This window comes from Ylistrum balloti, unplaced genomic scaffold, assembly GCF_031769215.1.
Source record: "Ylistrum balloti isolate Yb309-2 unplaced genomic scaffold, AGI_CSIRO_Ybal_v1 Utg371360, whole genome shotgun sequence".
In the NCBI taxonomy this organism is placed as follows: Eukaryota; Metazoa; Mollusca; class Bivalvia; order Pectinida; family Pectinidae; genus Ylistrum; species Ylistrum balloti.
The window spans coordinates 439,901-457,919 of NW_026782721.1; the positions used below are offsets into that span (position 1 = coordinate 439,901).

At 38.5% G+C, this 18,019-nt stretch overlaps 4 protein-coding genes across 4 annotated transcripts; all 4 read left to right on the forward strand.

Annotated features, from left to right (window-relative positions):
- The first annotated feature begins 242 nt into the window (after positions 1 to 242).
- On the forward strand, positions 243 to 1,886 carry LOC132562197 (uncharacterized). Its single transcript, XM_060226928.1, has one exon. The coding sequence runs from the start codon at positions 243 to 245 to the stop codon at positions 1,884 to 1,886; it is 1,644 nt and encodes a 547-aa protein (XP_060082911.1).
- Positions 1,887 to 5,473: 3,587 nt separating this feature from the next.
- On the forward strand, positions 5,474 to 7,117 carry LOC132562198 (uncharacterized). Its single transcript, XM_060226929.1, has one exon. It carries the CDS (start codon positions 5,474 to 5,476, stop codon positions 7,115 to 7,117), a length of 1,644 nt encoding a protein of 547 aa, XP_060082912.1.
- Positions 7,118 to 10,565: 3,448 nt separating this feature from the next.
- LOC132562199 (uncharacterized) lies at positions 10,566 to 12,209 on the forward strand. Its single transcript, XM_060226930.1, has one exon. It carries the CDS (start codon positions 10,566 to 10,568, stop codon positions 12,207 to 12,209), a length of 1,644 nt encoding a protein of 547 aa, XP_060082913.1.
- A 3,650-nt stretch (positions 12,210 to 15,859) lies between these two features.
- Positions 15,860 to 17,320, forward strand: LOC132562200 (uncharacterized). The gene has a single exon (XM_060226931.1). It carries the CDS (start codon positions 15,860 to 15,862, stop codon positions 17,318 to 17,320), a length of 1,461 nt encoding a protein of 486 aa, XP_060082914.1.
- The last annotated feature ends 699 nt before the right edge of the window (positions 17,321 to 18,019 follow it).

Genomic DNA, 18,019 nt, shown 5'->3' on the forward strand with positions numbered 1-18,019 from the left:
ACTATACATAAGTTTTACACAATTAAGTTTTTTTTTTATCTTATTTAAAAATTGTAGAAACTGCTCAGTTTAGTTTTATTTTGCATTTAAATGTTTCCATCATTATATCTTATAGTAGTGGTAGCCTCAATTCATATTACCCAGTCTCCTAGACATAGACTTAATTATGTAATAGTGTCCTGATATCAGCTTCTTTCTTCTCATGTAATGATATCTACTCATTATAGGCAGAGTTCGACCTGATGGATACTGGGGACCTCCAAACAAGAAAACAGTGTACAGAACCAGGACATACAGAATTAGTGAGTGCCTGGTGTCAAACTTGTCAGACGTTTGTCTGTATCCAGGGAATAGTATCCCCAAAACATGCTGGACATGTGTTTGTATCACTGGAGAAGATTGCTGAAGAACACAGAGCAAGCACACACCAGAAGAAAAAAGAATTGAGTAAAATCAAAGAAAATCTTGAAAAGGTTTTATTACAACAGTCGGAAATTGAAACCCAGTTTGACGAGAAAGTCCAGGACATTGATGCTACAATAGAGAGGAGAGCTGAGGCTTTACAATCTGACATTGAGTCATGGAAGACAAAGGTCAAATCAGCTCTTCAGAAGAAGGTTGTAGAAAACAAGGAGTTAATGAAGGCACGCCAGGAAAAAATTAAAGAGGATCAAAATAAACTACAAGAAACTCTGGATCAATGTAATGTTGATCATTTTGAGATGGTGGACAATGTTATTCAGGCTAAACACCAGACATCTGTCTACAACCCTGCATCTCTCGTCTTTAGAGAAGGCAACTTAGCAACGCTTGACTTGGACGGCTTACTCGGACATATCTCTGATGAAGACTTCTATGGATCAGACAGCATGTCTACTCTAAACCCAGATTCCTTTACTAGTACAAATGATATCAGACATAGACGACCACCAGAATCTGAAGACAGCAGATCACTTACAGAGGATTGGACCTCTAAGGTAACCAAACCCACTGAGAGATTGTATGACTACTTGGAACTTGAAGATGTTGAGATTTTAGAGCATGGCGTGTTTCACGACCCTGACCAAAAAGTTGACAACACCACACAAGGAGCTGCGATCAAGCTAGCTGCTAGCACAGAGGAAGGTGTGTGGGTGACATGTACAGGGAAGAGATGCATCAAACATTTTAATGACAAAGGTGATTCTACAAAACAAATTATCTCAGACTTTGATATAGCAGACTTCGGCTTCAATAGTAAAAACGAACTTTTCGCAACTGTACACAACGGTTTTAAGATAAAGAAAAAAGGGTTTTTCAAATGGAAAAGTCTTGTAAGGACTGAACCCTATTTGACCTTCGGAATTAACCTCACTCCTGAGGATGATATATTGGTTTGCCTCCAAGGAATCGATTGTAGAGCAGAGATACACAGGTATTCCCCTGCTGGAGACAATAAACAGAGAATCTATTTCGATCAGGATGTCCAGGATGGCAAAGAAATTTTCCTCAGACCAAGACAAGTACTTGAGGTCGGCCCTACAAGAGATGTGCTAGTGATAGATAGCAAGAGACTGATAACTCTGGACAAGGATGGGAAAGTGACGAAAACCTGGAGAGGTGAGCTGGACATGGAAACTGGTAGCGAAGCTGCAATGAATTTGTTCCATCCTGTCAGTATTGCTGTCGCTTCACATGGGAATTCAATTGTCTTGGATACAGGAAACAAGCGAATCGTTGTGTTTGATAAACATGGACAGATACTCTGGAGTTTCAACGATACGGTCATGTTGGAGGACATGAACTGCGTAGTATTCGATAATGAGGATAAACTTTGGGTTGCCTGCACAAATGGCGCTCTTCACCATGCAAAGCTACACTTTAACTGTAATGGAAAAACAGACTGAGATATTTCTTTATTAAGAATCAAACCATTTTGCCAAATCTGACAGCATTGTAGTGTCTGGTTTTGAGTTTTATCCATTTATTTATTTTTGTTTACTTTGTTTATATTGCTATTTTCTCTACTTTTTATCTAAGCTTTTCACCTTTAAATTCACACCTACCTTTAATGTGACCTGTATACCATAACACATACCTGTCTTTAATTGGATCCCAAAGTAGAACAATTTGACTTCATTTAATCTCAGTATATTGAGGCCAATTTTCATTGCTCCCTTGAATGGCCTTTGGAGACAGGTTTGACTTTATTCTGTTTTTGTGGTTCATAACTTTCATGAATAAAACAGAACACTAAGCAGCATTTTTCATCGTTATCAATAAAAAAACTTTTCAGGCGAGGAATCACCATTACAGATATCTTCTTTCCAGGTTCTATCAACATACCAGTCAATCACCCCTACAGACATGTCTTATTCAGGTTCTGTCTACCTATCAGTCAATCACCCTCACAGACATGTCATACACATATTATATAACCTATCAGTCAATCACCGTCACAGACATGTCCTACTCAGGTTTTATCTACCTATCAGGCATTCACCCTCACATATATGTCCTACTCAGGTTCTATCTACATATCAGTCAATCACCCTCACAGACATGTCCTACTCAGGTTCTATCTACATATCAGTCAATCACCCTCACAGACATGTCCTACTCAGATTCTATCTACATATCAGTCAGTCACCATCACAGACATATCCTACTCAGTTTCTATCTACCTATCAGTCAATCACCCTCACAGATATGTCTTACTCAGATTCTATCTACCTATCAGTCAATCACCCTCACAGACATGTCCTACTCAGTTTCTATCTACATAACAGTCAATCACCCTCACAGACATGTCCTACTCAGATTATATCTACATACAAGTCAATCACCCTCACAGACCACAGACATGTCCTACTCAGGTTCTATCTACATACCAGTCAATCACCCTCACAGACATGTCCTACTCAGATTCTATCTACCTATCAGTCAATCACCCTCACAGACATGTCCTACTCAGGTTCTATATACATAACAATCAATCACCCTCACAGACATGTCATACTCAGGTTCTATCTACATATCAGTCAATCACCCTCACAGACATGTCCTACTCAGATTCTATCTACATACAAGTCAATCGCCCTCACAGACCACAGACATGTCCCCAATCACCCTCACAGACATGTCCTACTCAGGTTCTGTCTAGCTATCAGTCAATCACCCTCATAGACATGTCATACTCAGATTCTATCTACATATCAGTCAGTCACCCTCACAGACATGTCATACTCAGTTTCTATCTACCTATCAGTCAATCACCCTCACAGACATGTCCTACTCAAGTTCTATCTACCTATCAGTCAGTCACCCTCACAGATATGTCTTACTCCGATTCTATTACTATCAGTCAATCACCCTCACAGACATGTCCTACTCAGATTCTATCTACCTATCAGTCAATCACCCTCACAGACATGTCCTACTCAGGTTCTATATACATAACAATCAATCACCCTCACAGACATGTCATACTCAGGTTCTATCTACCTATCAGTCAATCACCCTCACAGACATCTCCTGCTCAGTTTTTATCTACCTATCAGTCAATCACCCTCACAGACATGTCCTACTCAGATTCTATCTACATACAAGTCAATCGCCCTCACAGACCACAGACATGTCCTACTATCAGTCAATCACCCTCACAGACATGTCCTCTACCTATCAGTCAATCACCCTCACAGACATGTCCTACTCAGGTTCTATCTACATAACAGTCAATCATCCTCAAAGACATGTCCTACTCAGATTATATCTACATACAAGTCAATCACCCTCACAGACATGTCCTACTCAGGTTCTATCTACATACCAGTCAATCACCCTCACAGACATGTCCTACTCAGATTCTGTCTAACTATCAGTCAATCACCTTCACAGACATGTCCTACTCAAGTTCTATCTACCTATCAGTCAATTATTCTCATGGATATGTACCGTCTACCACTTTCTAAAATTATCGTCTGTATCCAACTATAATTTGTTCATAACTACCGTCTGTCTATAATTATCTCCTATTTATTAATACCACCTATTTATAACTACCATGTGTTTATAAATATCACCTGTCTATAAGTATCACCCTTTTTATAACTATGACCTCTGTATAACTACCTTCCACATATAACTACGACATGCTTATAATTTCTACCTGTCTATAACTACCACCTGTCTATAACTATCACGTCTGTAACTACCATCTGTCTGTAACTACCATCTGTCTATTACTATATCACCTTTCTATAACTATAACCTATGTAACTAATCCCAACATATAACTACAACATGTGTATAAACTCCTAGCTATAACTACCACCTGTCTATATCGACCTCCTGTCTCTGATGATTATCTGTCTATAACTACCTTCTGTCTATAACTATCACTTGTCTATAACTACCACCTGTCTATATCGACCTCCTGTCTCTGACTATTATTTGTTTATATCTACCACCTGTTTATAACTACTACCTGTCTATCACTACTACCTGTCTATTACTGCCTTCTGTCTATAACTATCACCTGTCTATAATTACCACCTGTCTGTCTATAACTACCACCTGTCTATAACTACCTTCTGTCTCTAACTATCACCTGTCTATAATTACCACCTGTCTATCACTTCCACCTCTCTATATCGACTTCCTGTCTCTGACTATTATCTGTATATATCTATCACCTGTTTATAACTACTACCTATCACTACCACCTGTCTATAACTACCTCCTGTTTCTAACTACCACCAATTTTATGACTAATTAACTTTTAAACTGTGTGACTTGTTTCCATTTGTGTGTTAAACAAAGATCCTCAAAAGGCTTTATTTAAAACTGCGAAAGAGGAAATAAAATTGTGCAGATTAATCGGCAGCAAGATAAACAGATCTACTGCACAATGGCAAAATGGTTTGTGTGGAACAGATATAACTCAATAATACTGGTGTGCTATTCAATGTTCTACAGCTATCTATTGTACTGTTGAGATACACATAAAGTACACATGGTCACACTATTGTTCTTACCAGGAATTCTGTTGCCAATTTTCAATACAGTATTTCAAGTAAGAAGAAATAAATAGTTAATCTGACCAGGACTTAAACGTAGGATATTTCCAAGGAGAGAAAACACTTACAGGTAAATTGGATATTACATAGGTTCTACACAATGAAGTTTTTGCTTTACGATAAACAAAACATGCAGGCATTTATCTTAGAACATTTCAAAGAAGCTTACATGTATAGTGGGGACTATGTTTTACACAATTAAGTTTTTTTTATCTTATTTAAAAATTGTAGAAACTGCTCAGTTTAGTTTTATTTTGCATTTAAATGTTTCCATCATTATATCTTATAGTAGTGGTAGCCTCAATTCATATTACCCAGTCTCCTAGACATAGACTTAATTATGTAATAGTGTCCTGATATCAGCTTCTTTCTTCTCATGTAATGATATCTACTCTTTATAGGCAGAGTTCGACCTGATGGATACTGGGGACCTCCAAACAAGAAAACAGTGTACAGAACCAGGACATACAGAATTAGTGAGTGCCTGGTGTCAAACTTGTCAGACGTTTGTCTGTATCCAGGGAATAGTATCCCCAAAACATGCTGGACATGTGTTTGTATCACTGGAGAAGATTGCTGAAGAACACAGAGCAAACACACACCAGAAGAAAAAAGAATTGAGTAAAATCAAAGAAAATCTTGAAAAGGTTTTATTACAACAGTCGGAAATTGAAACCCAGTTTGACGAGAAAGTCCAGGACATTGATGCTACAATAGAGAGGAGAGCTGAGGCTTTACAATCTGACATTGAGTCATGGAAGACAAAGGTCAAATCAGCTCTTCAGAAGAAGGTTGTAGAAAACAAGGAGTTAATGAAGGCACGCCAGGAAAAAATTAAAGAGGATCAAAATAAACTACAAGAAACTCTGGATCAATGTAATGTTGATCATTTTGAGATGGTGGACAATGTTATTCAGGCTAAACACCAGACATCTGTCTACAACCCTGCATCTCTCGTCTTTAGAGAAGGCAACTTAGCAACGCTTGACTTGGACGGCTTACTCGGACATATCTCTGATGAAGACTTCTATGGATCAGACAGCATGTCTACTCTAAACCCAGATTCCTTTACTAGTACAAATGATATCAGACATAGACGACCACCAGAATCTGAAGACAGCAGATCACTTACAGAGGATTGGACCTCTAAGGTAACCGAACCCACTGAGAGAATATATGACTTCTTGGAATTCGAAGATGTTGAGATTTTAGAGCATGGCGTGTTTCACAACCCTGACCAAAAAGTTGACAACACCACACAAGGAGCTGCGATCAAGCTAGCTGCTAGCACAGAGGAAGGTGTGTGGGTGACATGTACAGGGAAGAGATGCATCAAACATTTTAATGACAAAGGTGATTCTACAAAACAAATTATCTCAGACTTTGATATAGCAGACTTCGGCTTCAATAGTAAAAACGAACTTTTCGCAACTGTACACAACGGTTTTAAGATAAAGAAAAAAGGGTTTTTCAAATGGAAAAGTCTTGTAAGGACTGAACCCTATTTGACCTTCGGAATTAACCTCACTCCTGAGGATGATATATTGGTTTTCCTCCAAGGAATCGATTGTAGAGCAGAGATACACAGGTATTCCCCTGCTGGAGACAATAAACAGAGAATCTATTTTGATCAGGATGTCCAGGATGGCAAAGAAATTTTCCTCAGACCAAGACAAGTACTTGAGGTCGGCCCTACAAGAGATGTGCTAGTGATAGATAGCAAGAGACTGATAACTCTGGACAAGGATGGGAAAGTGACGAAAACCTGGAGAGGTGAGCTGGACATGGAAACTGGTAGCGAAGCTGCAATGAATTTGTTCCATCCTGTCAGTATTGCTGTCGCTTCACATGGGAATTCAATTGTTTTGGATACAGGAAACAAGCGAATCGTTGTGTTTGATAAACATGGACAGATACTCTGGAGTTTCAACGATACGGTCATGTTGGAGGACATGAACTGCGTAGTATTCGATAATAAGGATAAACTTTGGGTTGCCTGCACAAATGGCGCTCTTCACCATGCAAAGCTACACTTTAACTGTAATGGAAAAACAGACTGAGATATTTCTTTATTAAGAATCAAACCATTTTGCCAAATCTGACAGCATTGTAGTGTCTGGTTTTGAGTTTCATCCATTTATTTATTTTTGTTTACTTTGTTTAAATTGCTATTTTCTCTACTTTTTATCTAAGTTTTTCACCTTTAAATTAACACCTACCTTTAATGTGACCTGTATACCATAACATATACCTGTCTTTAATTGGATCCCAAAGTAGAACAATTTGACTTCATTTAATCTCAGTATATTGAGGCCAATTTTCATTGCTCCCTTGAATGGCCTTTGGAGACAGGTTTGACTTTATTCTGTTTTTGTGGTTCATAACTTTCATGAATAAAACAGAACACTAAGCAGCATTTTTCATCGTTATCAATAAAAAAACTTTTCAGGCGAGGAATCACCATTACAGATATCTTCTTTCCAGGTTCTATCAACATACCAGTCAGTCACCCCTACAGACATGTCTTACTCAGGTTCTGTCTACCTATCAGTCAATCACCCTCACAGACATGTCATACACATATCATATAACCTATCAGTCAATCACCGTCACAGACATGTCCTACTCAGGTTTTATCTACCTATCAGGCATTCACCCTCACATATATGTCCTACTCAGGTTCTATCTACATATCAGTCAATCACCCTCACAGACATGTCCTACTCAGGTTCTATCTACATATCAGTCAATCACCCTCACAGACATGTCCTACTCAGATTCTATCTACCTATCAGTCAATCACCCTCATAGACATGTCCTACTCAGATTCTATCTACATATCAGTCAATCACCCTCACAGACATGTCCTACTCAGTTTTTTTATCTACATATCAGTCAATCACCCTCACAGAAATGTCCTACTCAGATTCTATCTACATACAAGACAATCACCCTCACAGACCACAGACATGTCCTACTCAGGTTCTATCTACCTATCCGTCAATCACCCTCACAGACATGTCCTACTCAGGTTCTGTCCAACTATCAGTCAATCATCCTCAAAGACATGTCCTACTCAGATTCTATCTACATACAAGTCAATCACCCTCACAGACATGTCCTACTCAGGTTCTATCTACATACCAGTCAATCACCCTCACAGACATGTCCTACTCAGATTCTGTCTAACTATCAGTCAATCACCCTCAAAGACATGTCCTACTCAGATTCTATCTACGTACAAGTCAATCACCCTCACAGACATGTCCTACTCAGGTTCTATCTACATACCAGTCAATTACCCTCACAGACATGTCATACTCAGATTCTGTCTAACTATCAGTCAATCACCCTCACAGACATGTCCTACTCAAGTTCTATCTACCTATCAGTCAGTCACCCTCACAGATATGTCTTACTCCGATTCTATCTACATATCAGTCAATTACCCTCACAGTCATGTCCTACTCAGGTTCTATCTACATACCAATCAATCACCCTCACAGACATGTCCTACTCAGGTTCTATCTACATACCAGTCAATCACCCTAACAGACATGTCATACTCAGATTCTATCTACCTATCAGTCAATCACCCTCACAGACATCTCCTACTCAGGTTCTATCTACCTATCAGTCATTCACCCTCATAGACATGTCCTACTCAGATTCTATCTACATACAAGTCAATCACCCTCACAGACCACAGACATGTCCTACTCAGGTTCTATCTACCTATCAGTCAATCACCCTCATAGACATGTCCTACTCAGGTTCTGTCTAACTATCAGTCAATCATCCTCAAAGACATGTCCTACTCAGATTCTATCTACATACAAGTCAATCACCCTCACAGACATGTCCTACTCAGGTTCTATCTACATACCAGTCAATCACCCTCACAGACATGTCCTACTCAAGTTCTATCTACCTATCAGTCAATTCTCTCATGGATATGTACCGTCTACCACTTTCTAAAATTATTTTCTGTATCCAACTATAATTTGTTCATAACTACCGTCTGTCTATAATTATCTCCTATTTATTAATACCACCTATTTATAACTACCATGTGTTTATAAATATCACCTGTCTATAAGTGTCACCCTTTTTATAACTATGACCTCTGTATAACTACCTTCCACATATAACTACGACATGCTTATAATTTCTACCTGTCTATAACTACCACCTGTCTATAACTATCACGTCTGTAACTACCATCTGTCTGTAACTACCATCTGTCTATTACTATATCACCTTTCTATAACTATAACCTATGTAACTAATCCCAACATATAACTACAACATGTGTATAAACTCCTAGCTATAACTACCACCTGTCTATATCGACCTCCTGTCTCTGATGATTATCTGTCTATAACTACCTTCTGTCTATAACTATCACTTGTCTATAACTACCACCTGTCTATATCGACCTCCTGTCTCTGACTATTATTTGTTTATATCTACCACCTGTTTATAACTACTACCTGTCTATCACTACTACCTGTCTATTACTGCCTTCTGTCTATAACTATCACCTGTCTATAATTACCACCTGTCTGTCTATAACTACCACCTGTCTATAACTACCTTCTGTCTCTAACTATCACCTGTCTATAATTACCACCTGTCTATCACTTCCACCTCTCTATATCGACTTCCTGTCTCTGACTATTATCTGTATATATCTATCACCTGTTTATAACTACTACCTATCACTACCACCTGTCTATAACTACCTCCTGTTTCTAACTACCACCAATTTTATGACTAATTAACTTTTAAACTGTGTGACTTGTTTCCATTTGTGTGTTAAACAAAGATCCTCAAAAGGCTTTATTTAAAACTGCGAAAGAGGAAATAAAATTGTGCAGATTAATCGGCAGCAAGATAAACAGATCTACTGCACAATGGCAAAATGGTTTGTGTGGAACAGATATAACTCAATAATACTGGTGTGCTATTCAATGTTCTACAGCTATCTATTGTACTGTTGAGATACACATAAAGTACACATGGTCACACTATTGTTCTTACCAGGAATTATGTTGCCAATTTTCAATACAGTATTTCAAGTAAGAAGAAATAAATAGTTAATCTGACCAGGACTTAAACGTAGGATATTTCCAAGGAGAGAAAACACTTACAGGTAAATTGGATATTACATAGGTTCTACACAATGAAGTTTTTGCTTTACGATAAACAAAACATGCAGACATTTATCTTAGAACATTTCAAAGAAGCTTACATGTATAGTGGGGACTATACATAAGTTTTACACAATTAAGGTTTTTTTTATCTTATTTAAAAATTGTAGAAACTGCTCAGTTTAGTTTTATTTTGCATTTAAATGTTTCCATCATTATATCTTATAGTAGTGGTAGCCTCAATTCATATTACCCAGTCTCCTAGACATAGACTTAATTATGTAATAGTGTCCTGATATCAGCTTCTTTCTTCTCATGTAATGATATCTACTCTTTATAGGCAGAGTTCGACCTGATGGATACTGGGGACCTCCAAACAAGAAAACAGTGTACAGAACCAGGACATACAGAATTAGTGAGTGCCTGGTGTCAAACTTGTCAGACGTTTGTCTGTATCCAGGGAATAGTATCCCCAAAACATGCTGGACATGTGTTTGTATCACTGGAGAAGATTGCTGAAGAACACAGAGCAAACACACACCAGAAGAAAAAAGAATTGAGTAAAATCAAAGAAAATCTTGAAAAGGTTTTATTACAACAGTCGGAAATTGAAACCCAGTTTGACGAGAAAGTCCAGGACATTGATGCTACAATAGAGAGGAGAGCTGAGGCTTTACAATCTGACATTGAGTCATGGAAGACAAAGGTCAAATCAGCTCTTCAGAAGAAGGTTGTAGAAAACAAGGAGTTAATGAAGGCACGCCAGGAAAAAATTAAAGAGGATCAAAATAAACTACAAGAAACTCTGGATCAATGTAATGTTGATCATTTTGAGATGGTGGACAATGTTATTCAGGCTAAACACCAGACATCTGTCTACAACCCTGCATCTCTCGTCTTTAGAGAAGGCAACTTAGCAACGCTTGACTTGGACGGCTTACTCGGACATATCTCTGATGAAGACTTCTATGGATCAGACAGCATGTCTACTCTAAACCCAGATTCCTTTACTAGTACAAATGATATCAGACATAGACGACCACCAGAATCTGAAGACAGCAGATCACTTACAGAGGATTGGACCTCTAAGGTAACCGAACCCACTGAGAGAATATATGACTTCTTGGAATTCGAAGATGTTGAGATTTTAGAGCATGGCGTGTTTCACAACCCTGACCAAAAAGTTGACAACACCACACAAGGAGCTGCGATCAAGCTAGCTGCTAGCACAGAGGAAGGTGTGTGGGTGACATGTACAGGGAAGAGATGCATCAAACATTTTAATGACAAAGGTGATTCTACAAAACAAATTATCTCAGACTTTGATATAGCAGACTTCGGCTTCAATAGTAAAAACGAACTTTTCGCAACTGTACACAACGGTTTTAAGATAAAGAAAAAAGGGTTTTTCAAATGGAAAAGTCTTGTAAGGACTGAACCCTATTTGACCTTCGGAATTAACCTCACTCCTGAGGATGATATATTGGTTTTCCTCCAAGGAATCGATTGTAGAGCAGAGATACACAGGTATTCCCCTGCTGGAGACAATAAACAGAGAATCTATTTTGATCAGGATGTCCAGGATGGCAAAGAAATTTTCCTCAGACCAAGACAAGTACTTGAGGTCGGCCCTACAAGAGATGTGCTAGTGATAGATAGCAAGAGACTGATAACTCTGGACAAGGATGGGAAAGTGACGAAAACCTGGAGAGGTGAGCTGGACATGGAAACTGGTAGCGAAGCTGCAATGAATTTGTTCCATCCTGTCAGTATTGCTGTCGCTTCTCATGGGAATTCAATTGTTTTGGATACAGGAAACAAGCGAATCGTTGTGTTTGATAAACATGGACAGATACTCTGGAGTTTCAACGATACGGTCATGTTGGAGGACATGAACTGCGTAGTATTCGATAATGAGGATAAACTTTGGGTTGCCTGCACAAATGGCGCTCTTCACCATGCAAAGCTACACTTTAACTGTAATGGAAAAACAGACTGAGATATTTCTTTATTAAGAATCAAACCATTCTGCCAAATCTGACAGCATTGTAGTGTCTGGTTTTGAGTTTTATCCATCTATTTATTTTTGTTTACTTTGTTTATATTGCTATTTTCTCTACTTTTTCTCTAAGCTTTTCACCTTTAAATTCACACCTACCTTTAATGTGACCTGTATACCATAACACATACCTGTCTTTAATTGGATCCCGAAGTAGAACAATTTGACTTCATTTAATCTCAGTATATTGAGGCCAATTTTCATTGCTCCCTTGAGTGGCCTTTGGAGACAGGTTTGACTTTATTCTGTTTTTGTGGTTCATAACTTTCATTAATAAAACAGAACACTAAGCAGCATTTTTCATCGTTATCAATAAAAAAACTTTTCAGGCGAGGAATCACCATTACAGATATCTTCTTTCCAGGTTCTATCAACATACCAGTCAATCACCCCTACAGACATGTCTTACTCAGGTTCTGTCTACCTATCAGTCAATCACCCTCACAGACATGTCATACACATATATAACCTATCAGTCAATCACCGTCACAGACATGTCCTACTCAGGTTTTATCTACCTATCAGGCATTCACCCAAACATATATGTCCTACTCAGGTTTTATCTACCTATCAGTCATCCACCCTCACAGACATGTCCTACTCAGATTCTATCTACATATCAGTCAATCACCATCACAGACATATCCTACTCATGCTCTATCTACCTATCAGTCAATCACCCTCACAGATATGTCTTACTCCGATTCTATTAACTATCAGTCAATCACCCTCACAGACATGTCCTACTCAGTTTCTATCTACCTATCAGTCAATCACCCTCATAGACATGTCCTACTCAGATTCTATCTACATATCAGTCAGTCACCCTCACAGACATGTCATACTCAGTTTCTATCTACCTATCAGTCAATCACCCTCACAGACATATCCTACTCAGTTTCTATCTACCTATCAGTCAATCACCCTCACAGATATGTCTTACTCCGATTCTATTTACCTATCAGTCAATCACCCTCACAGACATCTCCTGCTCAGTTTCTATCTACCTATCAGTCATTCACCCTCACAGACATGTCCTACTCAGATTCATCTACCTATCAGTCAATCACCCTCACAGACATCTCCTGCTCAGTTTCTATCTACCTATCAGTCATTCACCCTCACAGACATGTCCTACTCAGATTCTATCTACATACAAGTCAATCACCCTCACAGACCACAGACATGTCCTACTCAGGTTCTATATACATAACAATCAATCACCCTCACAGACATGTCATACTCAGGTTCTATCTACCTATCAGTCAGTCACCCTCACAGACATGTCCTACTCAGATTCTATCTACCTATCAGTCAATCACCCTCACAGACATCTCCTGCTCAGTTTCTATCTACCTAGCAGTCATTCACCCTCACAGACATGTCCTACCCATATTCTATCTACATACAAGTCAATCACCCTCACAGACCACAGACATGTCCTACTCAGGTTCTATCTACATACCAGTCAATCACCCTCACAGACATGTCCTACTCAGATTCTATCTACCTATCAGTCAATCACCCTCACAGACATGTCCTGCTCAGTTTCTATCTACCTATCAGTCATTCACCCTCACAGACATGTCCTACTCAGATTCTATCTACATACAAGTCAATCACCCTCACAGACCACAGACATGTCCTACTCAGGTTCTATCTACATACCAGTCAATCACCCTCACAGACATGTCCTACTCAGATTCTATCTACATACCAGTCAATCACCCTCACAGACATGTCCTACTCAGATTCTATCTACCTATCAGTCAATCACCCTCACAGACATGTCCTGCTCAGTTTCTATCTACCTATCAGTCATTCACCCTCACAGACATGTCCTACTCAGATTCTATCTACATACAAGTCAATCACCCTCACAGACCACAGACATGTCCTACTCAGGTTCTATCTACATACCAGTCAATCACCCTCACAGACATGTCCTACTCAGATTCTATCTACCTATCAGTCAATCACCCTCACAGACATGTCCTACTCAAGTTCTATCTACCTATCAGTCAATTACTCTCATGGATATGTACCGTCTACCACTTTCTAAAATTATCGTCTGTATCCAACTATAATTTGTTCATAACTACCGTCTGTCTATAATTATCTCCTATTTATTAATACCACCTATTTATAACTACCATGTGTTTATAAATATCACCTGTCTATAAGTATCACCCTTTTTATAACTATGACCTTCCACATATAACTACGACATGCTTATAATTTCTACCTGTCTATAACTACCACCTGTCTATAACTATCACATGTCTGTAACTACCATCTGTCTGTAACTACCATCTGTCTATTACTATATCACCTTTCTATAACTATTACCTATGTAACTAATCCCAACATATAACTACAACATGTGTATAAACTCCTAGCTATAACTGCCACCTGTCTATATCGACCTCCTGTCTCTGATGATTATCTGTCTATAACTACCTTCTGTCTATAACTATCACTTGTCTATAACTACCACCTGTCTATAACTATCACCTGTCTATATCGACCTCCTGTCTCTGACTATTATTTGTCTATATCTACCACCTGTTTATAACTACTGCCTGTCTATCACTACCACCTGTCTATTACTACCTTCTGTCTATAACTATCACCTGTCTATAATTACCACCTGTCTGTCTATAACTACCACCTGTCTATAACCACCTTCTGTCTCTAACTATCACCTGTCTATAATTACCACCTGTCTATCACTTCCACCTCTCTATATCGACTTCCTGTCTCTGACTATTATCTGTATATATCTATCACCTGTTTATAACTACTACCTATCACTACCACCTGTCTATAACTACCTCCTGTTTCTAACTACCACCAATTTTATGACTAATTAACTTTTAAACTGTGTGACTTGTTTCCATTTGTGTGTTAAACAAAGATCCTCAAAAGGCTTTATTTAAAACTGCGAAAGAGGAAATAAAATTGTGCAGATTAATCGGCAGCAAGATAAACAGATCTACTGCACAATGGCAAAATGGTTTGTGTGGAACAGATATAACTCAATAATACTGGTGTGCTATTCAATGTTCTACAGCTATCTATTGTACTGTTGAGATACACATAAAGTACACATGGTCACACTATTGTTCTTACCAGGAATTCTGTTGCCAATTTTCAATACAGTATTTCAAGTAAGAAGAAATAAATAGTTAATCTGACCAGGACTTAAACGTAGGATATTTCCAAGGAGAGAAAACACTTACAGGTAAATTGGATATTACATAGGTTCTACACAATGAAGTTTTTGCTTTACGATAAACAAAACATGCAGGCATTTATCTTAGAACATTTCAAAGAAGCTTACATGTATAGTGGGGACTATGTTTTACACAATTAAGTTTTTTTTATCTTATTTAAAAATTGTAGAAACTGCTCAGTTTAGTTTTATTTTGCATTTAAATGTTTCCATCATTATATCTTATAGTAGTGGTAGCCTCAATTCATATTACCCAGTCTCCTAGACATAGACTTAATTATGTAATAGTGTCCTGATATCAGCTTCTTTCTTCTCATGTAATGATATCTACTCTTTATAGGCAGAGTTCGACCTGATGGATACTGGGGACCTCCAAACAAGAAAACAGTGTACAGAACCAGGACATACAGAATTAGTGAGTGCCTGGTGTCAAACTTGTCAGACGTTTGTCTGTATCCAGGGAATAGTATCCCCAAAACATGCTGGACATGTGTTTGTATCACTGGAGAAGATTGCTGAAGAACACAGAGCAAACACACACCAGAAGAAAAAAGAATTGAGTAAAATCAAAGAAAATCTTGAAAAGGTTTTATTACAACAGTCGGAAATTGAAACCCAGTTTGACGAGAAAGTCCAGGACATTGATGCTACAATAGAGAGGAGAGCTGAGGCTTTACAATCTGATATTGAGTCATGGAAGACAAAGGTCAAATCAGCTCTTCAGAAGAAGGTTGTAGAAAACAAGGAGTTAATGAAGGCACGCCAAGAAAAAATTAAAGAAGATCAAAATAAACTACAAGAAACTCTGGATCAATGTAATGTTGATCATTTTGAGATGGTGGACAATGTTATTCAGGCTAAACACCAGACATCTGTCTACAACCCTGCATCTCTCGTCTTTAGAGAAGGCAACTTAGCAACGCTTGACTTGGACGGCTTACTCGGACATATCTCTGATGAAGACTTCTATGGATCAGACAGCATGTCTACTCTAAACCCAGATTCCTTTACTAGTACAAATGATATCAGCCGTAGACGACCACCAGAATCTGAAGACAGCAGATCACTTACAGAGGATTGGACCTCTAAGGTAACCAAACCCACTGAGAGATTGTATGACTACTTGAAACTTGAAGATGTTGAGATTTTAGAGCATGGCGTGTTTCACAACCCTGACCAAAAAGTTGACAACACCACACAAGGAGCTGCGATCAAGCTAGCTGCTAGCACAGAGGAAGGTGTGTGGGTGACATGTACAGGGAAGAGATGCATCAAACATTTTAATGACAAAGGTGATTCTACAAAACAAATTATCTCAGACTTTGATATAGCAGACTTCGGCTTCAATAGTAAAAACGAACTTTTCGCAACTGTACACAACGGTTTTAAGATAAAGAAAAAAGGGTTTTTCAAATGGAAAAGTCTTGTAAGGACTGCACCCTATTTGACCTTCGGAATTAACCTCACTCCTGAGGATGATATATTGGTTTTCCTCCAAGGAATCGATTGTAGAGCAGAGATACACAGGTATTCCCCTGCTGGAGACAATAAACAGAGAATCTACTTCGATCAGGATGTCCAGGATGGCAAAGAAATTTTCCTCAGACCAAGACAAGTACTTGAGGTCGGCCCTACAAGAGATGTGCTAGTGATAGATAGCAAGAGACTGATAACTCTGGACAAGGATGGGAAAGTGACGAAAACCTGGAGAGGTGAGCTGGACATGGAAACTGGTAGCGAAGCTGCAATGAATTTGTTCCATCCTGTCAGTATTGCTGTCGCTTCACATGGGAAACAAGCGAATCGTTGTGTTTGATAAACATGGACAGATACTCTGGAGTTTCAACGATACGGTCATGTTGGAGGACATGAACTGCGTAGTATTCGATAATGAGGATAAACTTTGGGTTGCCTGCACAAATGGCGCTCTTCACCATGCAAAGCTACACTTTAACTGTAATGGAAAAACAGACTGAGATATTTCTTTATTAAGAATCAAACCATTCTGCCAAATCTGACAGCATTGTAGTGTCTGGTTTTGAGTTTTATCCATTTATTTATTTTTGTTTACTTTGTTTATATTGCTATTTTCTCTACTTTTTATCTAAGCTTTTCACCTTTAAATTCACACCTACCTTTAATGTGACCTGTATAACATAACACATACCTGTCTTTAATTGGATCCCAAAGTAGAACAATTTGACTTCATTTAATCTCAGTATCACCCTCACAGACATGTCATACTCAGATTCTATCTACCTATCAGTCAATCACACTCACAGACATCCCCTACTCAGGTTCTATCTACCTATCAGTCAATCACCCTCACAGACATGTTCTACTCAGGTTCTATCTACCTATCAGTCAATTACCCTCACAGACATGTCCTACTCATATTCTATCTACCTATCATTCAAAAACCCTCACAGACATGTCCTACTCAGATTCTATCTACATACCAGTCAATCACCCTCACAGACATGTCCTACTCAGGTTCTATCTACATACCAGTCAA